The sequence below is a fragment of the Bombus huntii genome, chromosome 8, assembly GCF_024542735.1.
Source record: "Bombus huntii isolate Logan2020A chromosome 8, iyBomHunt1.1, whole genome shotgun sequence".
In the NCBI taxonomy this organism is placed as follows: domain Eukaryota; kingdom Metazoa; phylum Arthropoda; class Insecta; order Hymenoptera; family Apidae; genus Bombus; species Bombus huntii.
This window is the reverse complement of record NC_066245.1, coordinates 14,160,702-14,186,345: the sequence shown is the minus strand read 5'-3', so window position 1 is coordinate 14,186,345 and position 25,644 is coordinate 14,160,702. Positions and strand designations below refer to the sequence as shown.

At 35.5% G+C, this 25,644-nt stretch overlaps 4 protein-coding genes across 5 annotated transcripts; 2 read left to right on the top strand and 2 right to left on the bottom strand.

The window, feature by feature from the left end:
- Positions 1-5,591: 5,591 nt before the first annotated feature.
- Positions 5,592-11,018, bottom strand: LOC126868731 (uncharacterized). Its single transcript, XM_050624528.1, has 5 exons — positions 7,418-11,018; positions 6,577-6,828; positions 6,315-6,493; positions 6,081-6,207; positions 5,592-5,751 (listed from the first exon to the last, which is right to left on the bottom strand). Exons 1-5 carry the CDS (start codon positions 7,623-7,625, stop codon positions 5,738-5,740), a joined length of 780 nt encoding a protein of 259 aa, XP_050480485.1. The 5' UTR covers positions 7,626-11,018; the 3' UTR covers positions 5,592-5,737.
- Positions 11,019-14,670: 3,652 nt separating this feature from the next.
- On the top strand, positions 14,671-22,469 carry LOC126868691 (uncharacterized). Its single transcript, XM_050624449.1, has 3 exons — positions 14,671-17,740; positions 20,938-21,319; positions 21,757-22,469. Exons 1-3 carry the CDS (start codon positions 15,804-15,806, stop codon positions 21,880-21,882), a joined length of 2,445 nt encoding a protein of 814 aa, XP_050480406.1. The 5' UTR covers positions 14,671-15,803; the 3' UTR covers positions 21,883-22,469.
- LOC126868716 (coiled-coil domain-containing protein 124) lies at positions 22,349-24,004 on the bottom strand. Of its 2 annotated transcripts, none has more exons than XM_050624510.1 (4): positions 23,876-24,004; positions 23,239-23,403; positions 22,856-23,124; positions 22,349-22,764 (listed from the first exon to the last, which is right to left on the bottom strand). In XM_050624510.1, exons 2-4 carry the CDS (start codon positions 23,395-23,397, stop codon positions 22,566-22,568), a joined length of 627 nt encoding a protein of 208 aa, XP_050480467.1. In that variant the 5' UTR covers positions 23,398-23,403; positions 23,876-24,004; the 3' UTR covers positions 22,349-22,565. The 2 variants fall into 2 exon arrangements, with proteins under 2 accessions (XP_050480467.1, XP_050480466.1); XM_050624509.1 differs by lacking the exon at positions 23,876-24,004 and adding an exon at positions 23,578-23,720.
- Positions 23,698-24,941, top strand: LOC126868725 (UPF0235 protein C15orf40 homolog). The gene is made up of 4 exons (XM_050624518.1): positions 23,698-23,846; positions 24,294-24,384; positions 24,464-24,591; positions 24,661-24,941. Exons 1-4 carry the CDS (start codon positions 23,721-23,723, stop codon positions 24,748-24,750), a joined length of 435 nt encoding a protein of 144 aa, XP_050480475.1. The 5' UTR covers positions 23,698-23,720; the 3' UTR covers positions 24,751-24,941.
- Positions 24,942-25,644: the final 703 nt, after the last annotated feature.

The following is a 25,644-nucleotide window of genomic DNA, read 5'->3' as shown; positions in this document are numbered from 1 at the left end:
TTTAAGTTGATCGATGAAAATTATATATACTATCTTAATGTTTCCTTGTATATTGCAATAGAAAGTATTCGTAGAAACATTTTTTCTAGCTTTGTTCGTGAGATATACATTTCTATAATCGCAATCGATATTCTAACACGAACGTTAAACATTTGATCTTTACCATTCGACACTCGGACATTCGATATTCGCAGATTACTCACTCCACATCGCATACCATAAATGTAATCAAATGAAGACAAAATAAATACACCAATCTACTCGCTCGTAGATTACGCTACATTGAAACTCAAATCGTCTAATTATTTAATTACTACATAGAAGATAAATACAATGTTAACATAATTCAATGTTTCATATACATTTTGAGAAAAACGAACATCAAAGTATTTATAAGTTTATGAAAAAAAAACTATTTAATACTATACTGACTATGGTTAATCGATGAATAATTTTATGTAAAATCTAGTTACACTGATACGTTAAGTACGCGATCGGTCTAAGGGTAGAAACTCGGTAAAAGGTGTCGACTATTCTAAAGATAGAGACTGAGTAGTCTTTTGTAACGATGTTGTGGCGGAAGAAAGCTAGGGATGAGTGTGCCTAAGGCCACGAGATGAGCTGATTCGTTAAGGACAATTTTAGTTGGAAAAGTGGGGGCGATAGACATTGCCTTCGATTGGAGCATAAGAACCCTGATGGATTAGGAAGCGTCTTAGCCGTCCATGAGAGAAAATTGCTAACGGAAAATACCGAACGTGAGAAAACTATCTTTCTGTATCTTCTCGTAGTAAACGAAATGTAAAGATTTTTTTTTTTTATTTATTTATTTATTACAATCAATTCTCGCGTTGAGAATAAAATGTAAAGATCATTGGAAATAGAAGAAAATGCTTGTTTTTGGCCCGAAGGACCTTAACTATAAAAATGCCAAGATTTATGGTGGGTCCTTAAAACTATTGAGGGTAAGGATGCGTAGACATCTGGATGCCATCTTGCCCTCGGTCTATGGCCTGGTCTATGTGGATTGAGATTTGGTTTGATGTTACAAGGCACTTACCCTTGCCTTCGCAGGAGGACCATTCCTTTCCGTGACCGCACAGTACGGCGAGCGAATGATATTATATCGAGTCGGATATCAGCTGAGCATATTTGAAATAACAACAATGAAGTGCAGTTTAAATTGTATAATTACGAAATATAGAATATTGTAAAATGCATATTCCTTACGATCTTTTTAATCTTATTTCAATATCGCATGCATGACATTTTATAGGAAAAGAGTATAATTATTTAGCAAGTTATCGCCCTGTTGGATTTCGATCCGGCGGTAACATGCAAAGGAAAATATTTAAAAAGTTATTCCAATCCAAGATGGCGGCAGTTTTCTAAAGAAAATTAGACAGTTTTCTCTAGAAAGAAACGAAGAGAGAATGTTCAGTCGATTTACTAACATTATTTTAAGAAATGTGGATCTCGAAAGCTTCACAAATTGTTCCTCCGTCTCTAGACTTACTGACCTCAGCAAGATAACGATACTTATCGTGGCACGAAGCGTACACCGCGTAAAACGATTTTTTGACAGAAAGAAAGGATCTCTCGTTCCCGGAGCAGCATGGACGGTACTCCGTAGTAAATTTGATTGTTCTGAGGGAAGGCGTTCGATTCATCTTGTGTAACAACATCTCAGATAAAAGGAAGCAACTAAAGGACAAACTAAAAAAACTCTATTGGCTCACGGGCCGACGCTCCAAACTAAATATACAGAATAAAATTACCCTCTACAAGACCGTAATAAAACCTGTCTGGACCTACGGAATCCAACTATGGGGAACAGCAAGTAACTCCAACATTGAAATACTCCAACGCTTTCAATCGAAAACGCTAAGATCCCTAATTGACGCACCTTGGTATGTAACCAATGAAACAATACACCGCAACCTCAAGATACCTACAGTCAAAGAGGAAATAGCAAAATATAGCGACAGATATAGCAAAAGAGTCAATAAACACCGAAACCCCCTAATCACTGGACTACTCGATACGACGGACCAGATTCGCAGGCTGAAGAGGCACTACCCGCTAGACCTAAACGTTAGATTCATTTAATTATCCAAAATAAGCATATGCACTTACTTATAATACTTATAAATTATACCTATCTATAATAAGTATTAACTTATTGTAAATAAACAGCCATGTCACTGCGCCACGCCAGAAAAATTACTGAAAATTCTCAACGCGAGAATTGATTGTAATTTCAACAAATAAATAAAAAAAAAAAAAAATTTTGTGTAACATCGCAAGGAACAAATAAAATATCTTATTGTCTGAAGAATTTGCACGGCGAATGCTCGCTGATGAAACCTTCTCTCGAGCAGAAACCAGTTGTCTTCCGTAACAATACAATTATGACATTAGAATCTACTCGCGAAAATATCCTGCAACCGATACTTATCACTTCACAAATAAATACCGTAAGCCCGCTTTCGATTATACTTTCTATTGTATTTTTAGATAGCATTGTTTAGACGTGAAACAGTTTATGAATAAAATACTTGAGTTTAGGTTTTTCATTATTTTATTGTTATTTCGTTAAAAGATTTATGATCGCGTTATCGCAAACGTACAATTACGAAATATAGATTACATTTCTTACAAACTTGAGTACTAAATCTTACATAACTCTATAATAAATAATTGGATGTGCGTGTAACGTACATGTGATTTATACAGAAACGACGATTAAGTAAAGGTGATGCCACAAGTTTTCATGACACACGCGAAGAAGAGAAAATTATTTCCAATAACTTTCTATGGATTAATACACGATCGCTTGTGTAATTCCAAAGAAAATACATATACGATCTGATGTTAGGAATAATACATAATATCATGTTAAAGCTTACTTGACATGGTTGTCTCGTTATAAATGTATTATTGAAAATTTCTATCGTCTGCAACAAAGCAAACATTTCCTATGATAAGGATAAAAAATTAGAATAGCGTAAAGCTTACGCAGCGTCAGATACTTAACACTGCAATGATAATGTATACATATATATGTAAATAAAAAAACCTTACCGTATCGTCAAAATTATGGCTATAATTATGATGTTTTATTAGCATTATACTTCATCCTTATAAATAAGGAGATTATAATAATAATAGTCCAAGGAGACACACTTACGTTTCATATTTGCAGTTTATATTTTAAATACATAATTACGGAAATAATTATTTTCGTATGACAAAGAAAGTGTTTAGGACTTAAGAAAGAGAAACATGGATCTGTACACGATAAAAAAAATCTCTTGAATACAATGGGCTTCTTGGAAAATCAATAAAATATTGCGGTCGCGAATCTTCTCTAAGAGACGACGTTGGAACACTTATCTTAATACTAGCTTCTGCCTAGAAAAGAATACGTCTACAGCTCGAATGGATGTGCGAGTAGGAGAAATAAGCTGCCATTCCCACGGCTGAACGCTGCGACCACTTTCGCTATTATCCAACATTATCCATCGTATTACGAAACATGTAATAGGTACGTGTTTGTAAGATATTTTCAATCGGATGGTTCATTCGATTTACAATCTTCTTAAGTCATTAAACTACATATACACGTTCCTTCACCGTTTGCAAATTTCATTAACCGCCAATCGATCGAGGTAAGGTACATAAATGTGAAGAACACTTTGTTTCGTAAACGTCAAATTATTGAACGATGATAATAAAAAAAATTCTCTTTTATTCTTTTCAGTATCTGTAAAATGCGTGTCACGTTTAATTCATCTATAAAGTTACCCAGCAGTCTTTAAATTAGATCGCAAACAAGATCGAAACGTCGATAAAATGCAATTTACTTTGGCAATTCACTTAATCTAAGCTTCTAAGGGGATGAAATAAATGGTATGAAATACATACATACGCGCAACGTTTCCATTCTTCCAAGCCATAAGACATCGGTAATTATCGTTGAAATCGACAGATAATGTTCCGATCTCGCAGTGGTCGTCACAGCAATGAAACGACGATAGTTTATCCCAAAGTTCCTTGACTGTTATAGCGTCGAATGGAATAAAATAGAATCCATTACCGTTAGCAGTTTTATACCAGAGTAAACTTCAGGAACGATATATACGTGCAATATAGGTACCTTTGGCGTAGTCGTACGCGTTTCGTTTCACCTGCGCCCTTAAACGCAAGAAACAATTCCGCCAGTTTTCTTAGCCCTCGTCGTAAACTGTAATAGCAGTATGTTTCAGCACGGTGCACCTGAACAGAACGGAAGACCGCGCCGTGCTCCGATCATCGTGAATCCAGCACCTGTTTCCGACACCTGACGCATCAAGCCTCGCTCCTCCACAGGAGATCACTAGTCCTACAAAGGAGATCATCATCAATTACCGTCCCCGCGGAAACATTGCCACGAAAGCACCTTGCCATTTTACTATTTCACTCCTGGTTAAGGCCTGAATCAATATCGTATCAGCGTTAAGCAAAACGCTAGTGGAAACCTGATGTTGACATTTGTATCGGCTCTCGGTTTTTAAACGGGACATGTCTCAGCTAAAAACCGATCGATACCTACACAGACACGTGACCAAGATGTCCATTGTAAATAGATTTCCCCAAGTAAAGGTTCTGCTCGATCAACAGGTGTCCCATTCTAATTTTGAAAAGTGCGTTGAGGAGGTTCGAAAAACAGATAAAATACGATGGTTTTATCGAGTCTTTGTTGCACGAATAATATTTGAAATTACAATTACCTAGATTGATCATAAGTTCGTGCAACAATGACTTTTGAGTTCCTTAATTTTTCACTCAATAGATCTGCCTGTTTTACATTATATATACAAATATCAAAGAAGATATAATTTGAGAAGTTAAATTTGTTATTAGGAAAGTTAACCGTACAAACGTTAAAATATTTAAAAAGTATAATCATCTAAGTCGGCGGTTTCCAACCTTTATGCTACTACGCCTCCCCGAAAAAGAAACTTATTTAAATAGATATAATAATATAGACACGTTTTAAATAATAAAATCTTTATTACAAAAAAAACTGAAAACTACAATTAACACAATAATAACAAGATTTTCCTATATACGTGCGTACGATATGAAGTTTTATTTATTTGTAGATATTATGGTATGAAAATTAATATGTTATTAAACAATTTTGATGCTTCCCTTAGAAGGCGCACCTCCCAGGTTGAAAACCGCTGGCCTAGGTACATATTTAGGACTTACAATTAAAGTATTCTACACATCCTTTATGGTATGCAATCATTTACATTCATGTTAAACAGGTTGCATCTATGGGCGCAGAATGTCGTGAAGCGATGACGATAAGTGATGTGTGTGTGGATAGCACTTTTTAAACTCCTAACATCAACTATTTTCTAAACACAATTTTATAGAAATATTAATAAATTCTTATAAAGAATTAAGATTCTTTTCTATAGTGTAATTTAACACATAATTTTATTATGCATAGCACATATCCGAGGATATTCTCCTTTCATAGGTTCAGTTAAATCAGACAGTTTTAACAAAGAAATTCTTTATTTATTGTGATGTCTAAATTAAAGTACAGAAACCATAAATTAATGTAATTATATTTTATTTATATTCATTATATATTTATAAGTATTATATTTTGGTTTCTATGTTTCTATTTTTATAGCTGTTATAGCTCCGTAACAACATACTATTGAAGTTTTTATGCTTATTATCCGAGGGTACCTGAAAATGAAAATATTTATTATAACCACTATACGTGTTGCTCAAAAATTAATTCATAAACTTTCTAGTTTTAATATTATACAATATCTAAAAAGTTAATTTTTTGTTAACAATGCGATTTTCCTGTCCATTTCGTATCTATCGTTTTTTCACAGTTGTAATATTTAAATGCTACAAAAACATTTTCCATTTTTTTCCGAGCGGTGAAAGTTACAGAAAACCACCATACATTAATTTAAAATTTATTTAGAACGATATTTTTGTAAATTGATAATTTGTATCCTATCAGGAATGATAATATTACACATTGCGTTATCTATCGAACTCACCACTTATGCCACCATCGCCATACTGTTTGTGTATCGCCATATTATAACAAGACACGTCGCACCTAGTCTGAATCTGTGGATATAAACAACCTGAACAATCAATTGGCCCTATTGGATTTCTTATATACTGTAAAAAAAAAAAATAAAAGTAACGTTAAAATGAATTTTTAACACATTTGCTCTGATGGAATATGCGTCATGGCTATAAAATTACGATATTTAAACCAGGCTTACTTGATCGGTGCAAGGCCATTGATTAGTATATTGACATCCAAACGTTAGTAGAAAGACTAATCCTATAGAAGGCTGTGCTGTAATCTGCGGATAAGGTCGAGGAGGATTCCAATACGGAGGACATATGTGTGGAGGGCACGGGGGCTCATAACCACACGGAACTGGTGGTCGACACGTAGCTAATTAAACAAAGTACTCATAGTAATAACATAAGAATTTCATCTTTAAACTTAGACGTTTAACAAAACGATCGTTTACTTACGACAACACGTTCCACTTCCATTGCCAATAACGTTATGGATTTCGATATTTGTGGTGAAGTTAGTATTTCCTGAATGATTGCTGTTTTTACTAGTTTCGTTGCAATTTCCAGAAACGCACTCGTTTTCGTATTCTGTGATTATTTGAAGCTTATGCTTTGTTTTCTTCAAACAGTGACCACATTTCTTTTCACATGAATCTGCCGCGCGTTCTGTCTGGCATTTCTTCACGCACGACTCCAAACAATTATGATCTTGATAAAATTCATAATAATATTTATTGATTTGAAATAATTTGGCAAAAATTCTGAATAAGAAGAATAGGGACAGGACAGAAAATATAGACAGGATATCATATTGTTAGTACTTATATGACGAAGGAAAAATACTTCAGTCTATACTGTACACAGCACAAAAGTTGAAAACTTAGATTTGACAAAGCTAACTTCCCCTCGCTCAATCTCTTTTATTTAAATCTCAAATTAGAAAGGTTTGTCTTATTTCACAAAGCACACATTAAAACGTTACTACATTTCTTTAGAATAAAGATTATTTTTTGCACTTGCATTTTTATATGATTAAAGAACATATTTTCAAGCAAATGAGAATCAGGACTTGACACAAAATTAATATTTGTAACCAATAAGAGTCACTATTTTTTAAGCTCTCCCTTTATTAACAGAGATACCTAATAAAGAAAAAGATGAAACGTAAAAAAGAAATAAACAGATATCGGCATCGCTGTTTTATAATCAACTATCGATACAACTAAATTCCATTTTCATCAACCATCAACCAATTTCATCACTTTTATCGCCCCATAGAAAAGTCGTCTGATCTAACCGAAATCCCCATGTACGGGGTGATGTCTCTTTTGCCTCCGCAGGCATTTTATGTAGGTTCTGTAATCCGAGTGCTGACAATCGAGGAGAATCTTTTGTTCTTCCGACGTTGCTGCCTCTGTGACCGCGACCGGTGTACCGAGGGCGGAGTACACAAACACGGTGTAACCAACGAAAACGGCAATAAAGCAGAATGTTCGCGGCTGCATCGTGAGGTATTTTAACGAAATAGTCGTCTGCCACGACTCGACCGTCCTTTTATACTCATATTACTTGCTGTTAGGTAAACGACCTGCAACACCGTACCTAACCCCTCCATTAAAGACATAGATTTTTGCGCCGAAAAAAGGACGGCGTCGTACTCTTAGCCCTAAGCTAATATTTTAACGCGTAAATTTTTCACCACGGTTCTACCGTCATGACAAATTTGCACTGCTTATCGTGCATCGCCCCGCTGAAATCACTTCTCTGCTTCACTGGAGACGCGCACGAATCAAACAGAAAGCTTGGTCACTTCAGAAATAGTTTTTTCTTCGTATTCTCATTAATCTTTAATACAAAATTATAAATATATAATATTTTCAGATTTATTATGTTATTTTTTTTATATTTACACATCTTTTTTTTTTTTTATTATAGTAACTGTATTTCCAAATTTTTTCAACCACGCAAAATAATGAAGGAAATTTCTCATGCAAGATTAAACTTTAAAAACCCTTTACAGAATAGAACTTAGCTGAAAGAAAGTTGGAAATGCTTGGCATCACTTTTTAAATTGAAATTTAACGGACTATAATGTTTTATCCCACCGTTCTTCATTACCGGCTTATGGTTTATAATCGATTCGAAATCAGATGCGATTATTTCTTAGAATGCGAATTAGAAAGTAATGTCATAGGCGCTAATCTGTTCATTCTTGCTAGGCAGGTGCACGATATGTGATTATACTTTACACGCATAATTGCATAAATATGGTGGAAACGGCAAACATTTGATAACAACCTCCTATTTACTCCTGATATGATTTTCGAGCGAGCAACGAAAGGAATTTCTTTGTCACAGATACCTAACGGTTCAAGGTGTGATAATAACACGTTTTGCATAACGTTCGTAGATAATAAATATTTGTGTGATAACGTGCAGGAATTGTAAGTCAGAGGGTTAACTATGCATATATTACGGAATAAGTGTGGATATAGATACGCTTTCTAGAATGTTATAAACAGTGTTAGTACATGGATCGGGTAATATTTAGCTTATTCTTTCTTTCTCGAAGTCTGATAAAAGAGGCAGGATCGATAGTTTTAATCGTTTTCAATTTCCGCTGACAATGAGACCTACTACATTATTAAGTGTTGTTTTTACCTAAATTCAAATTAATAATTATATGCACACAATAGAAGTGTAAACTTATATATATTTTGTTAAAATTGGAAAGATACTTCTGTTTTTCATCACTTTTATAAAAATCGCGTTGTATGTTACATTTCTACCAATGCGCATGGAATTTACAGACCGTAAATCACAGACTGGTATGTGGTACTTCTTTTTTCTTTTTTTTTTTTTTTATTATTTAATTTAAACTTTACAATTTGTCCAGCTGGACATTTGGTAAATTTTTCTAACTTAATTGGTAAGTAACATGTGGATGACTACCCCCCAGTGAGATACCATCTTCGATATTGATTGATATATGTGGTACTCATTCTCAACGCGAGAATTGATTGTAATTTTAATAAATAATAAAAAAAAAATATGTGGTACTTGTGTTTCTTTTTCACAGTACCTACCTAGGTTCGTAGTACATATTGTGGTAGGCCATTGACACATTTGTCAGATCTTGTAACGCTTTTATATATATTTTGTTTTTTTTTTATTTATTTATTTATTAAAATTACAATCAATTCTCGCGTTGAGAATTTTCAGTAATTTTTCTGGCGTGACGCAGTGACATGGCTGATTATTTATAATAAGTTAATACTTATTATAGATAAGTATAATTTATAAGTAAGTATTATGAATAAGTAAATATTACTTAATTTAGACTTTTATATATGTTATCGTTTCTTTTATTCATGTGAATTATCGGTACCTATAAAGCATAATAAGGTGAAAAAATTTTCAGTTTACACTGCATTCAGTTAATAGGTTAATTATTTATCAGAACCATTCACGTTTCTATAGACATGATTAAAATGGTTATTAGACTACAAAGGGTGATCTCTAATCTAATGAATGCACCGTGAAGATTTCTCTAGCGAGTGGTATCCACAAATGTCGCAAGAACCGTTTAATGAAAAAAAAGTAGAATGAATTTTGCAATTATTATCATCTAATGCAAAAAATATGTATTAGCGCTTGCAATAATTTAGGTCACGATCCCGTACTGCAGACACTGAAAATAATTTTAATCGTCGATCATACGGTACAAAGCTGGCGATGGGAATAATAATGTACGCTTTTCCTAATCGAACGTACGATTTTATCGTAAACGCGGGAATTATTGACATTTTGTCATAAGTCAATGTGCGATTAACAAGAATGAAGAAAGTACAAAAACAAAATATAGAAACAACTAGAAACTAACGAACCGATAGTACATCTGTTCGATTTAATTTCTAACATGAGCACACAATCTCTATGGTACTGCATATTTTGAAAATAAAATTTTCACAATTAGTACTTTTTTAATCTATGTAAAAATGTAGTTACTGATTTCATGGAATATCTACCGAAATATGATATCGGTATAACGTGGAACTAATATATACCTATAACGTATATGGACCGTTTATTGTGACCTGAAAAGTTTAACATTACCAATAATGTTTAACCTCATTTTCTTAGTACCGTTCGATCACCGGAAGCACATCGTTATACGTGCCGATATTCTATATTCAACTTTGAGTAGCCTTACTTTGAACATCGGATTTTTGTTTTTAATGTGTAAGATTTCAGCGCACGTTTCAGGAACATTTCACGAATTTTTTTAAAACGAAGAAACCCAACGAAACTTAACACGATCAACGACTTCATCCCTACTGCTATGCAATTTTTATATCTATAAACGCTTAATTATAAGAGAACAACTTGGGCAACGTTTAGTTTCGCCCAATAACACTCTTATATATTTGACTACGCGTTTAATGGAAAAATATCGATTATATGATATATTTATCAATTTGAATTTACTCATTAATTCAATTTCACGATAAATTGAATAAAAATTGACAGAGACTAAAAGTAACGCAGAAGAGGAGAATTCTACGAACACATGAAATTATCATATTTTCTACTGGAACTAAGTTTTTACTGCTTTCGATGTGTGCATTGCGTTTTCTCATTTTACTACAATTACTGTGTAGCATAAATTTTATTTCCACGAAAAATTAGAGCGTCATGGCTATATCGAGTAATACCTTTTTTTGTGAATACTATATGCGCAATACTACATGGAGCGCAATGCTATATGCTTTAAAAATTGTTAAGATAAAACTCAACTGATCTATCAAAGAATACATATTTAGTAATAAATGTCTTAGTTTCTTCATTTCGATTCGGATTTCAGTAAAAAGATGAAGGATATATGTATTGATAACTGATGGAACTATGGTTCCAAAACTGATGGTGGAAAGTGGAAGGGGATCGAGCCTCAGTTCCTATGACGTGAGCACAGCAGAAAAGTAACGGGCACCGTGGTAGCGAGCAACACGCTGCGCTTTCAACGCAATGGATTCTTACCGGACCAGCTAAATACCGGGTGTCTTAGAATTACAATTACTTGTCTTATGTACATTACTATGTTAACGAAGAAAATTGCAAAACGAAATTTTTACACTATGTGAAGCCTATGTGAACTATGTGAACTATGTGAACTATGTGTGTGTAAAAATGGTTTCTGAGAATCTTGAGAAAACCCCATGCAACTTTTTGAAAATATTATTCACGCTATGTATCTAATCGCAATTAATATTATAATCCTTTGCTATTGATAATTATACGTATCAACTCTGTAAATATACATATAAGTACTAAATACGTACATATTACCTTTATCCCGCCATTTCTCTTAACCTAGGATCTCAATTGCGAACGGTAAAGTCGGACGTTTTATCGAATTTGTTATGGAAAATAAAGAGAATAGTCTATAAATTTCTGTAAAACGTAACATTTATTATTGGTGAAATAAAGGAGGAATGCTTACGTAAAGTAGGTGAAACGCATACTTTTGAAAAGCATGGAGGAAACTGGTGGGACACCGTGTAGAGAAGCGTGCGAAGTGGGGTGGCGCTGTCTCGTGTGAGCGGCGGCGTGCGTGTGCCTCGGGACGCGCAATGGCCGCCGTGACCCGATGTGCGGCGGTTCAGTGTCAATCGTCCTTAATTTTCCCGTTTTAATTCACCACTCCACGCCCACGAAAATGCGCGCTACCTCGGCGTGCGTACAGTTAACGCGGCTCTGCGACACGGTGTACTTGGACGATCGCCATCATTCTTCCCTCGGTCGTGGTAACGCGATCTCCTCGCGAATGTTCCGATCATCGCCAAGAACCATCGTGGATGCTGACACGCGACCGTGCGTGTCGAAAAACTCTTTTCTCGTGGATAATCGGCCGTAAAAACCGAGCCAGTGAACATAAATTCTCAATGTGTACCCCCGTCGGGCGGCTCTCGTGTCTCGTGAAAGTGGCCCCTCGCGGATCGCCTTCTTCATGCCCGATTTTTTCCTGCAAGAACAGTCTGCGCGCCGAGAAGTGTCAATTGACGTTTAATGCGTGCGTTTAGAGATTAGATGAAGAGGAGCAGTGTGTACCGATTGTTGCGCGTATTTTGTGTTAAAGACGATTTCCGGACTTGTCAACGATAACTTGTGACCTCGCAAGTGCGAAGCACTGGCGAAACCGAGCAACAAGTGGTCTTTCAGTATCGAGGGATGGGAAGAGCTTGCAGTCAATTTTAAACCACACTTCGTCGACGTGTGCTACCTATCGTGCGTATCCACCGCGGGGAAATGAACCGGTCGGCAGTCAAAGTTCAAAGGGCAAGTATAATAATGAACGTTCGCCACAACTCCAGCGTTAAACGAGTATCATACTCTGTGTTAAACGAATGCAAACGAACGATTTGACAGCGTACGCGTTTCAAAGTTTCAATGTATGCAACATTTTTTCTGCCCATTGGAAAATTCCACATAAGCAGAGTGTTATTATCAAGCTAACGCGAAACAAGAAACTGAGTTTTATTTATTACGATTAACGTTGTATAGTTGTCAGAGATGTGTAGTGTTCGTAACTATTATTTCGTAATGTCACTTCTATTCTGCTCCTTCTATTTAAGTTAAAATTCATCTTATTTAGATGCGCGTACTTATGTTCGGTTACATTCGGGAAAATCGTTCTGGACACTGAATAATCTAACAGCCATAGTTCGATGAGTAACGCTGTATATACTGAGAACTGATCTATTCGAATAACCTGCATAATGGATGTGGAACGTAGACGTAATTATATCAAGGATAATGGGCATAGAGCATCGAAGTATACTCTCACTCCTGATATAGGAATAATTAGGAAGCACACGTATAGTACTTTCTATCATCTAATTTGTATGGATTCTGATAAAAAGGAGTATCTGATGTTTCATTGTGACACAATACATCGCACGGTATCATAAATATATCAAACCTGTGCGGTTTTAAACTGGATCATGTTGCGCGGGAAATATGAAAAATAGATTCCGACATCAGTTTTATGACAGAAGCGTAACTGGAATTATACGTACATTTTATCTTTCTTAAGTTTGCAGGGAATAAAAATCGAATATTCTAGAAAACGGTAGATCTTTTAAAAAATCTCAAGCTTCAAAATTATTTTTATCACATCCTTCTCTTCAAATTTTTAACTATAAAGCTATGTAAAGCAATTATTTTGTTTCAAATCGATCACTCTGTAGGTATCACTATACCACCACATAGTTTTCTAGTTTTTACGCCTTACTTCACACTATGCATCATATATCATACCTCGCACACCGCGTAAAAACTTGAGAGAACGGACGAGCCCAACTATTCTCTCGTTATCCGTTATTTGTATATCGGTACATTGAAACTACGCGATATATATTATGCACGACTCCTGTATGGCATATAATGAGAATTATCCTTCGGGATATACATTCTGTTATTTTGCTATTACTTCATGTACACATTCGTCATTCGTGCATTTATTATGCGAAATGACATTAAAATGTGATGTAAGAATTTGCTCATCGTTTGCAGATCGGGGTGATGAGCTCTGTAATTGTTCTGCTCGAGAGAAGAATCGCCCATAATAATCGCCCATAGAATAAGAAAAACGGAAAACGGTATTTAAAAAGCGTGTTATTGAAAATTGTCAATCGATGTAGCAGTTACTAACAAGTTTGCAAATAATCAACGTAAGCAGTTTAAATAAGCGTTTGACGTTGTTTATTTTTTAGAGTATGAATATTTATATCTCATAGTCAGACTGAATATATAAAGAAGTCCATTATGTAAAAATTGCGGACGAAGTTACAAATACTTGTTAAACGTTTTATAACACAAACTAAATGTAACGAATGAAATAATAAAAGCGTTTATTCGACTTTCCAAAAAATAGCATGGAACAATTATTGGAGAATGTTTGCTGTAGCTTACTTTCTGTTCTTGGTTCCTATCTTGCAATATTACAAAATTTTTAGTCAAGAAAGTCAGAAGATAGCAGATTTATCATTGATACTTCTGTGAGTTTTTTTATGAAAATTTTAGTCTTATCGCTTTACCAGATTCGTTTTGGAATTCACACAGTCAGATCAGTGGTCTAAGAACACGTGACTGTATCAAATCAAATTGCAATCTTTCCGATTAATGATCCGAATCCAATATTTCCCCTTCCAAATCCTCCTCTTATATAATTAGTAGTCTAAAAATCGATGCGGAGATGCATACCGTTGCTTTTAATTCTATTATTTATGTAGTTAACGTCACAATTGCCTTCCAAGGAAATACATAAAATAAAATAAAAGAGAAATCCTCTATAAATATTTTTATATCAGGATACAGATCTCCTCACATCGAAACACTCAACACTTTCCTTAATTGCAAATTACATTTACTTATCGATCGATGTTTTAATCGTTCATTAAAATTCTGATATCGTATGATATGCAATATGCATTAGTAATAGCAATATGGTATTTGGTCATTGGTCATCTAATTAAACTTGTTATTCACAGGTTGAAACACTAGATATAGCAATTAGCTGTTTCCACGTTGGAACGATCATCGGCAAATCAGCGAGCCGTAAACTGTTTAACACAAGAAGCCGCGAGAAATGTTACTTTCGTTTTTCGTGGGGAAATCGTATTTGATCGAGCAACGGTTGCAAAAATTGCAGGAAAAGTGTTGCAAGGCTACGGGCACGCAACTCGATGGAACGATCGAGCTAGGAGAAAAAATCGAAGAGATTCGTTAGAAGTGACAAACAAGTCACGAGAGGAATATTTAAAAGGATAAAAAAACGACGGAACTCGATATCGGAGACAGGCGAGGAAAGACGCAGAACAGAGCCGATTTAGAAAGCCTGTGGACTCTATAAGTAAGAATTCAGTTTCCAACGAGTACACGCTGATGCATAGGCATAATTGCATCGAGGAAAGGTAGTATACGGATATTTATAGATATTAGATACTTATAAATACGCATATCAAATACGCAATCATCCCACATTTTTGGCCATTTACCGTTACATGAAAACTAACATTGTGTAAAAAGACAGAACCTTATTGGTTTAATGAAAATCTCATTTTATAAAGAAGAAAAAACGGAAATATCATCTATAAATTATATGTTGTGATTATATGTGATGTTGGAAATATCCATCGAATCCTACGAAAATATATAAATGAGAAGAATTGTAAAGAATTTTTGGAGAAATTATGAGTTATAGAATTTGATTATATTATTTGTAGAAAAAAATCATAAATAGAGTAAATTGCTATTTTGGGTCACGGAAAGTAAGAATACTTAACATCGTAGCGAATTGTGACTTCGTTATCGTGATATTCAACGATTAGAGCTGGTCTCCATTCACAAAGAAGAAAAACAGCACTGTGAGGCAGCAAATTTGTACTGCGAACAGCAAAGCAAGGAGTTTACAACGCGTTAAACAGAAGGCTAACACCGGAACTCGATTCCGGGAACAAGAAGATCCTTAGTAAATTTCTCGACTATTAACGAAGATTAGTCAATTTATAACGTTATAACAGTTCCTAAACATTGCGTGACAAAGAATTTTATAACATCTCATTGTTGGAAAATACTCAAGCAATCTTTATGATCGCAAAAAGTAGTGAATTTTCGTTGAAAACATGACTACAGAGGGAGAAGATACAGTATCGGTAACTCCTTGGTACACAAAGTTCTTCGAATATTGGAAAAACAGAAATCGAGTGGGTCCAGGTAAAGTAGAACTTCCCGACTGTGACTTCTTTATTGTCGAATCACGGCGAACCTTAAGGATTCTGAAGCCAACCTTGAAAAGTGGCTGGTATTACGACAACACGAACGAGAGGCCTGAATCCATCGCTGACAATTTCTTCACCCGTTGGTCCAGAAGACCTCACTCACCCAGTAACTGCAGATGCTCTTTTCGACAATCGAAACGAGTAAGTACTGCCGAAGAACAAATCATCTCCGCCGAATTGAACAGGATTAGGACGAGCCTCTGCGAAGCGGAGGAAAACGAACGCGCAATCGAGGAACTCGAACATAAGGTGTCGGTAAATTTGCAGAAATTTCAAGTTTCTGAAGCCGAAGACGATCCCGCTAAAATAGAGGATAAGAGTATCGGCAGGATGAGCATAATCGACAAAGTTACCTCTGATACAACCGATCAACAGGTGGACGAGCAAACGATCAAAAGTAGAATCGTGAAGGATCTAGAGAAGTACATCAACGTGCTTCTCGAAGAGATATTGGACGACACGGTGAAGTACGTCGCAGGCACGAAGGACACTCTTATCAAGGATGTAAGAAGCTCTAAAAAGAGAAACGATTGTTCCACGTCACAACGATCGAGTCACGATAAAGAGAAGTTGAACAAAAGGAAACAAACAAACGAGGAATCCTACGACACCGAGGAATCGTTCAACGACATCAGCTTCTCGTTTCATCCGAAAAGGATCGAAAAGAACGAAAAAGAATCGGAGCGACGTGAAAGCGACAGCAACGAGGGCTATGTAAACCGCGGCTTCATCGGCTCGACGGACGATCCAGATTCGTTGGATTTCTACCTAGGACGATCGATCGACACGGAAGTTACTCTGGAGCAACTGGATTGTATCGATTCCGGGATAAACAGCGTTGAAACGATCGAGTTCCAACCGGATCAGGAGCCGAGCCTGGAGCAATCCTTGTTGAAGATCATCGACGAGAAGCTCGGTAGGACGGCTTTGAGGAACAGTTGGGAAGACTTGAGTACAGGTGGCCAGGAGAACGATGCTCAGGGCCAGCCGACAAAGAGAATGGACGAGGAGATGGTGTTTCCGAGAAGTGGCGAGCAGCTGAGCAACGATCGAAGCACCGAGAGATCGGAGGTCACCGGGAAGAATGATGCGGAAAGGAGCGAGCCGCAGGATTCGAGCGTTCAAACCGCTCGAGGAATCGATATCTCGACGGATAATCTCGAGAGTGGCATACCCGCGGTGGATCTGAAGGAGCTAGAGGAAACTGTTAACGAGCCCAGTTTCGAGAAACTGCGGCTGGAATTCAAGGACAACGGCAACGAGTCGTCCTTCAGGGCCAAAAAGGGTAACGCGATTGCTAATCTGCGAGAAAAGTTCGCCACGAACCCGCACGACTACGATTCTGATCGGTGTTCTTTGGGAAAGAGCAGTTGGAACGAAAAAATGGGCACGTTCGAGATGAAGAAGGAAGCCGCCGCTGCGTCCATCGAACTCGAGGATTACAGAAAGACGTGGCCCAACATCGAGGAAAATACCATCTCGATCGATTATAAGGAAAATCCTCGAGATTTAGTTACGTTTCGAAAAAATCGGAAGCCAATGATCGTGTTTCTTCATGGTTTCGGATCGTCAGCGGAGATCTTCGAACACCAGCTTCGATATTTCTCCGCTTTGGGTTATCCTTGTATCGCGCCGGATATGCTGGGACACGGAATGAGCTCGGCACCTGGACGGTCCAGAGATTACCATTTTACCAAGCTACTCAAGGATTTAGATACTATACTGTGTCACTACGCTTTCAAGCCTGGTCAGAAATGCGTCCTGGTAGCGCATAATTATGGGTAATTATTTCTCTTTTATTTCCTTTTTATTTTCGGATTTTATCGTTCAACTTTACGCAAAATTCACAAAGATTTACAAGATACCAGCCCATATAAATATCTCTTAATTACAGCAAAGGTTCGTTTTAAATTTCGTTAAATTGAAACTATCAGACAAATAATGTTCTTAGTCGGTATACAGTGAAATTTCACACACATCCTTGAATAGCAGACAATTGTCGCGTGTATTCGCGTGTTACGAATGAGATCAATTTCACGGTCGAAATCATCGATAGTGCCTTTGATACATCTTTAAATAGCAATCGCTTTATAATTATCACTTTGATAACAAAAATTTATAGTGCCTAACTAAAATGTTGCCGATTAATTTTTCATTTAGCGTTACTTGATCTTATTACGATAGTTAGAAGATTTTATATTCACGTTATCACTCGGTAGATTATCTGATGTTTTGTTAGAATCTTTTCCCAATTTTACATTCCTCAATTTCACAACACGTTCAGGAAATTTCAATTAGTCACAAAAAAACAAAACGTAGGGCTGTGGTGATGGACGTTCTGCTCTATGGTAAGGTATTAGATTCGATCCCCTTAGTTGTATTTAAAAAGAGTCTGCATTTGCATAAACATTCGTACTCTATTCATTACTATTAAATAATTTTATAATAGTAACTAATAGAAACTTGGTTGTAATCGCGTAACTTATCTTTAACTATGTAAAAGCATCTGGTGTATCGTAATCTCTTGGTACACGCGAGACAGTGTCTTATCGGATATCAATGATTACAAATTCCTTGACGTTCGTATCGTCGCGTCCAAGCAATCTAGTCAGCTGTACGCGTTTAACCGACGAAGTGGCTAATGGGCGTTTAATCCGCGTGTCTCAAGTTCTTCAAATTCGTCGGGATGATCGATTCACTTTTATGCGCGTTGTGAATGTACGTTCTAGCTAGCTCTTGTCCTATTCCTCCATATCGTAATGTTTAAACGCTTTTTCTAACTGTTCGACCTTCTTCCGGGAAAATTGTATCGGAATGTATATACAATATACATAACTAAGTTAATGAGAGAGATAGAAATACGAAGCGAAAAGTGAAATTCTATTAGGTGTAAAATGCGCATGTTTTTGCTTTGGATTAAATAACTCGTTAAGGATGTCGAAGGATTAGGATTGTATTTTTCGATTAGTAACTTTCTCTATGTTTTTCGTTATTAATCGACGATACGTTTGATGCATTTATAGATAGAAAATAATAAAATAAAATTATTAGGTTCATAGAACTATTTTCCACTTGTTCAGGAGATCCGACTTTTTCCCTTTATGAGGAAGTATACATTTTTTATTTCCTTTAAATCTATCAAATCAATATGTAGCATCGATAAATATATCTTTTAATTTCATGTGCTCGTTAAAAGGAGCGTATATAGTATATAGATTAAATTATTACTAAAGATTAACACGACTGTTTCTATGCAAATTTTATTCCTATCTATTCGTGAAATTGTATCAAACGCTTGCGTTTGCATCAATTAGGCGCATATACATTGGGACGTAATTAGATCAAGAATGGTATAAAGTGAGCTCTTCGCCTTACCACTAATCTTGTATTTTTGTAATGCGCAAGTGCATTTCTCAGTGATGGAAAGTTGCTGGAATACATAGTAACTACATACAATGTTGCGTGCGTAGATTAATTTATGATACATGTGCCATGAAACGTGGAACGTACTACTTATAATATTATGTATCATTATACGTGTTTAATCTGCATACACGTAACAGATGTAAACCCTTTATCTTGTTTGCAAACATAAATCAATTCCTGTACCTTTCTACTAAAGTAGAACATATACAAAGACTCGTTATTTTCGTCTTGTGCGGAATGTGTTGATGCTAGCATGCAACAAATTAGAAATTCAGTTAAGCTTTATCTGTGTATCTCGAAGTTAATTTTTGACGCTATAGCGCGCTAATTAATTTCAATCTTATCCAACAAGCTTTCGTTTAGCGATAACGCTCGAATTAACACTAACGTGTGTCAAAGTATTCGATTAGACAACGTGGTACAATATCATTCGGATTGCAAAGACCGATTGCAAGGTCGTTGTTGCACACATCATGATTCGTATCGATTCGTTTTTGAAGCTAGAGGATTGTCATCCATGCTTCGGCCCCGACTAAGGAGAAAGAAAGGAAGAGAGAGAGAGAGAGAGAGAGAGAGAGAGTGAAAGAAGAGGAGAAGGGTTGCAATATATACAAGAGTGGGTATATCGTGTAAATTTTATCTGCGCATTATTCGTATATCTGCAAAATGGTTCGTGGATTCACGCAAAATGCATCGTGCATGTCGACTTGTATTAGGAGTGCGTGTAAATGATTTTGTTCATCACGTTTTTTTCTAATGATATTCCCCCGATACGTGGATAAGTGGAAAACATAGCTTTAATCGGGGTATTTATCATTACTATGTGTGTTATAGTTATACGTTGCTTCATGAGTGCGGTTATTAAAGTATATAAGAAAAAAAAGACATGGCTTCCTAATCGGTTTGACGATATCCTACGAGAATTTCTCAATTTTTTTTATTATGTAAATTGCTAATGAATACGATCACTCGACTGGCAATCACGACCTACACGAAACGGTGCCGTAATAAAGAGGCAAGTTGTATTAATCCTTCACACGACATTGCAACATGACATGTAGGCCGCTGGCTATGTCTACGAACCAAGTACGGTTCAATACTCGTTCGCCGATTTAGTTAGAAAAATTAACATTTGTATCCTACACAGATTACGGCAATGAGTTAAGACAGCAATAAACGCGTTGCGTCCACGCGGTATGAATTATGTTAGGAAGGAACATTACGTTAATGAGACTTTCGAAAAGGCATTAAGAACCACACAAAGACATTCGGCGGAGTTCAAGCCTCATCTGAATGAAACAAGCAACTAATATATCATGTTGGTTTTCTTTTCTATTTTTTTATTTCCATTTTACGAGACTTTATCGATCTTGATACATATATTGTCATTATCGTCAGTAACCTGATTTTAAATATCTATAGAAGATTCAACTTCAAATAGCAAGTTTCAAACTTCAGTTTCAAGGAAATTCGATTAATAGGAGTTCAAACCAAAGAAAATATTGCACACGTGCAATGATAAAACGATTGTGTCATTTTCTATTGATTGCAGATGCAGTTTTGCAGCTGCCTTGGCTTGCAAGTACGACAGTAGTATCCATCAGCTAGTCCTGATATCCGGAGGTGGTCCAACAGCTTTAGCAGCACCCAGTACCGAAAGCGCCGGCCACTGCTGCCTCAGAGCAATCCTGACACCGTTTTTAATGTGCGGCCTTCATAGAGATATATTATATTCCGCGAGGGGCCGTCAACACCCTTACTGTGGCCCTGAGCCACCAGAACAATGGCCTTCGCACATGAAATACGTTTTGGACGGCATGGTCTGGCCGGAAGGAGACTACGTGTTCCATAGAAGGATATGCACGCCGACGCTTCTCATACATGGTTTAAGGGACAACAAAGTGTCACTCGTGCAGGAATGCCAAATGGAGAGGGTACGTTGCTCTTTCTCAAGCTTCTTTTCAGATAGATTCTAAGAATCATGTAAATATATTACGCGTAAATTCTTATGAAATTTTATACGTAGCAAATGGCTTGTATCAAATATTGGAAGATCCTTTTAATGAATTTGTAAGTTTAAAACAGTTAAAAAAATTCTTACTTATGCATATATTCATATTACTTTAGATAATACGTAATACTTTATGTGATTCTTTCATGATTATGGAGCACGGTGAAAATATTTGCTATTGTCATTCACACTAAACATTTTTTCCTTCAGTAGTTTTATTAACGTTGAAATATAATTCTAATTTATTTTTAACTGCAGATATTTCAAATTCTTAATTTTCTCAGAAGATATCTAGGTAATTTGAAAATAATTTTCATCTCATTTTCAATATCAATTGTATTCTTATGTTTCATGTTTTAGACCATGATGAAAGCCTTTCTCGAAGCGATTCCAACTGCTGGTCATACTCCCATGACTGATTGCCCAAAGCAAGTTAATCACATGATACATTGTTTCATAGATTTGTGGAAAAACAAGAAACGGTAGCAGTAAAGTAGGCAAAAAAATGTCTTTGCAAAAAGGACTATTTGTGGACCAAGTAATTATATAATAATATTATATTTAAATATCAAGTTCTTTGTACGGGTATTTCACTCATTGTACATGAAACAGAGAGAACAACAAGAAATTATAGTGCCTTATGCTTAATTTGCCGCGGCAAAAACACCGAAACAAAGATTAAGATCTATTGTACATAATTTAGATTTTACGCTGGTAAAACTTCGTTTGTATAGAATGCTATTTTATAAGATCGAAATGAAGTAACCAATTTTCTGTATAATTATTTTTTTATAAACTTTCGTCTAGTGCCGTATAGCCGGATACCCATGTTGGTAAAGTTGTATAAGTCTACAGAGTAACTGTGCCAAAACATGTACACGATTATTAAGTTGTTCTCTTTGAATTTATCAATTTAACGGTATATTTGTAAATGAAATTATAAAATGCAATGTGGAGGCTATATAATAGCGTATAAGTTATACCAAAGATGATTTATACAGCGTTATTTTATGTATTCTACCGGAGTATAACTTATTCGTTTACAATAAAATTGTGTACAGATATTTGATTCCGTTCATGATTACATTTATGAGTCTTATTCCACGTGTTCCTCTGAATCATCTAATCAGTCATATGCGTGTTTACATTTCGTTTGATTTCGTTTAGTATCAACGGTTTAAGAGTAATTTTTGATTGAGTGGGTTTTCTGGAGATTTCATCCATTCCTTTTTTAATATTTGTTTTAATTGACTTAACCTCAAAGTAGGGTTTTGCTCTTTAACAATAGGCATCATTCTTTCTTCGAAACTAGCATACGCGGCTTTTACACGTTTTTCTGGATGACGATCAACCTCGGCTTCTTTTGTACTGTGTAACAAATAATAACAATGTACTTTCAATATATATAATATGAAATAATTGCTTTCATTTAAAATGTCAATATAATAATTGGTCTTACCTTAAAACAGATAGCGCTTCATCTATATTATGAGCACTTTCACCTTCTATCGTCAACCTATTCAAATTTTCTTCGATTGGTTTTTCTTCTTCCCTTTTTTTAGTTGCTGCTTGATTTCGCTTTTCCATTACAGCTACTATTTCTGCTCTAGTTACTTTAGATGCAGGCTGTTTGCCACCCACTTTTATATTTGCCATTTCCTTTTCTAGTAGAGCTTTCACTTCTGCTTTCTTTTCTAATTGCTGTTGACGTTTCCTTTCAGATTCTTCCTATGAAATAATTTAAAATATATTAAAAATTAATAAATAAATTATAGGAAGCAAAGTTATTAAGTACATAAATATTGTATAAGTAATAAAATTTAATAAGTATTATTTAGATACCTGTTTTTGTTTCTTTTTCAATAACTGTTTATCATCATCTTGCCAAGCCTTTTCTTCCGCTTCAAGAGCTTTCTTTGTATTTTCAGCCTCTTTTGCTGCTGCCTTTCTGGCTCGGGCAGCGACGGCTTTACTATTTTCACCGACAAATTTTTTAGGCATATTAACCTGTAAATTTTATCGTAATTACAACATGAATTGAAAATTCGCTGATAATAAGCTTTCGTATTATTTATTTCATTGCGAAATTATTATGTAATTCGTAATATTTGAAATATTATCACAAACAAAAAACCGGCAAAATTAAATTGGCTTAATAATTCGCGGTAACATGTATCTCACTATGGTTTAGTTGGTAGTACCGCTACACGTGCGCAGATGTATCGCTCAGCTAAAGATATAAAGAGGTTAAAGAATCATCGGCATCATCTTTAACTATAGCCATCTAAATCTAAAATATGGTTCGAGTGATTTTTAAATCATAAATGACGTATTACTTTGGAAGTGCGTGTCTACGAAGGAAACTTTTGCAATATTTTACGAATACTCGCGAAATGTCGAAACAGGGATCAAAGAAAGCTGGAAAAAGTAAAAAAGCTACAGTTAATGAGGTCAGTGAATAATAAAAATCGTAACTTACCAACTCCGGTTACAAGAATTAAAATGTAACGTGTGATCGAGATTTGATCACCTATTAAGAAAATAACATGACATTTTCTATGATACACCTCCAACTTATATTTAATACTACTAGGTGTCGCTTGCGAATTCATGAATGGCAACATTACATTCGCAGTTCACTAGATATTCTCTAAGAAATACCAATTTTTTCGAATATTTTATTTAAATAAAAAAGAAAAGATATATGTGTATATAGAGACGCTATATATACTAATTCAGTACTATTATATATAACATACAATATGTGATTAAGATCGCAATCATATTTTACGTAGCATTTTAGGTAATCATCTACTTAAAACTTAAAATTATATTATGTTGTTTGATTGTTCGATATTCTTTGTTCATATTCATAACGGATAGATAAATTTTGGTAGGAATCTAAGGGACCCATAAGTTTAGATAAGAATGGAAATGTTACTATAAAAATACAAGCAAAACCTGGCGCAAAACATAATAATATAACAGGTGATAATATGTTGCAATATTTGAAGCAAAATTTAAAATAGGATATCAGATACATGTGAAGGTGTAAATTGCTTTGTAGATATTTCTGAGGATGCAGTGGGCGTCGCAATATCCGCACCTCCGGTTGAAGGTGAAGCAAATACAGAACTCGTGAAATACCTAGCCTCCATATTGGGAATGAGAAAATCCGACGTATCGTTAGATAGAGTTAGTTTAATATCTACTAATTAAGCCTCTCCATTTTTTTTTTTAAATTTATATTCTCATCTTTTATAGGGTTCAAAGAGTCGACACAAGGTGATAATAGTATCTGGAACTACAGTGGAAAAGGTCTTAGAAAAATTAAAGGGAGAAATAGGAACTTAAAAATAGTAACAATTAATTATTGACGCACTTCTATCTTTTGTTAGAACAACTATTTTTTTAATGTATACATATAATGTTACACTCCTTTCATTTTGATAAGTCATATTTACTATACATAAATATGGCAATCACGTCAATATAACATATTCAACTAATCTATACAATAAAAAAGTAACTTTATACAATTATTACGTCATAGAAGTAGTTCCTTAATAACTTTCAGAAATTAAATATATAATCACGAAATTCAAGTTTTACTTTGCTGACACATTTAGGCTTTCAATATATATGTCGGAGAAGCGTCAGGAATAGGGTTGTGGGCGTTTGATAGATCTTCATTGGAATTGGCCATCGTTGTGTTATAACGAAGGTACGGCCTGGTAATACGAGTATGGATACTACCGATTCGACAATCAACCGCGGTGGTTGAGCACTTGCGATACTAGTGACGTTGGTCTTAGGTTCGATAACGAATCCACGGTCAATGGGATGATAGATATACTTGCTCATACAATCTAACTCAAACGTGTAATACTCACAGATCGTAAGGCGCTGCTCTCTTCGTCGATGAGATCACAAGAAAGAATGATTTTTCGTCCCAATGATGCCACAGAGGAAAACTATGATGGGGTGTGTCTAAGGACACGAGATCATCGGATTTGTCGAGTATAGCCCTCGTTCCGAAAATAAGGGAAATTTACGTCGCTGTCAATTGGTCAATTTGGGACAAAGACTGCCTGTCCGTTTAAAGAACCTTAAGTACAAAAAATACCCAGGTTTTATAGCGGATCCTCAGGCTAACTGAACTTGTGCTGTGTAAGTGCCTCAACATCTGGTATTCATTGTGTCCGAAGGAACCGTTGGAATATTTTACTGTCAAGTACCTCTATGGGT

Coding starts and splice junctions, on each gene's coding strand:
- LOC126868691 (XM_050624449.1), top strand. CDS start 15,804: ATGACTACAGAGGGAGAAGATACAGTATCGGTAACTCCTTGGTACACA. Junction 17,741..20,937: donor CTGGTAGCGCATAATTATGG/GTAATTATTTCT, acceptor TATTGATTGCAG/ATGCAGTTTTGCAGCTGCCT. Junction 21,320..21,756: donor AGGAATGCCAAATGGAGAGG/GTACGTTGCTCT, acceptor TTCATGTTTTAG/ACCATGATGAAAGCCTTTCT.
- LOC126868731 (XM_050624528.1), bottom strand. CDS start 7,625: ATGCAGCCGCGAACATTCTGCTTTATTGCCGTTTTCGTTGGTTACACC. Junction 6,494..6,576: donor TGGAAGTGGAACGTGTTGTC/GTAAGTAAACGA, acceptor TTGTTTAATTAG/CTACGTGTCGACCACCAGTT. Junction 6,208..6,314: donor AATGGCCTTGCACCGATCAA/GTAAGCCTGGTT, acceptor TTTTTTTTACAG/TATATAAGAAATCCAATAGG.
- LOC126868716 (XM_050624510.1), bottom strand. CDS start 23,397: ATGCCTAAAAAATTTGTCGGTGAAAATAGTAAAGCCGTCGCTGCCCGA. Junction 23,125..23,238: donor TGAAAAAGAAACAAAAACAG/GTATCTAAATAA, acceptor ATTATTTCATAG/GAAGAATCTGAAAGGAAACG. Junction 22,765..22,855: donor GAAGCGCTATCTGTTTTAAG/GTAAGACCAATT, acceptor TTTGTTACACAG/TACAAAAGAAGCCGAGGTTG.
- LOC126868725 (XM_050624518.1), top strand. CDS start 23,721: ATGACGTATTACTTTGGAAGTGCGTGTCTACGAAGGAAACTTTTGCAA. Junction 23,847..24,293: donor AAAAAGCTACAGTTAATGAG/GTCAGTGAATAA, acceptor AAATTTTGGTAG/GAATCTAAGGGACCCATAAG. Junction 24,592..24,660: donor CCGACGTATCGTTAGATAGA/GTTAGTTTAATA, acceptor CATCTTTTATAG/GGTTCAAAGAGTCGACACAA.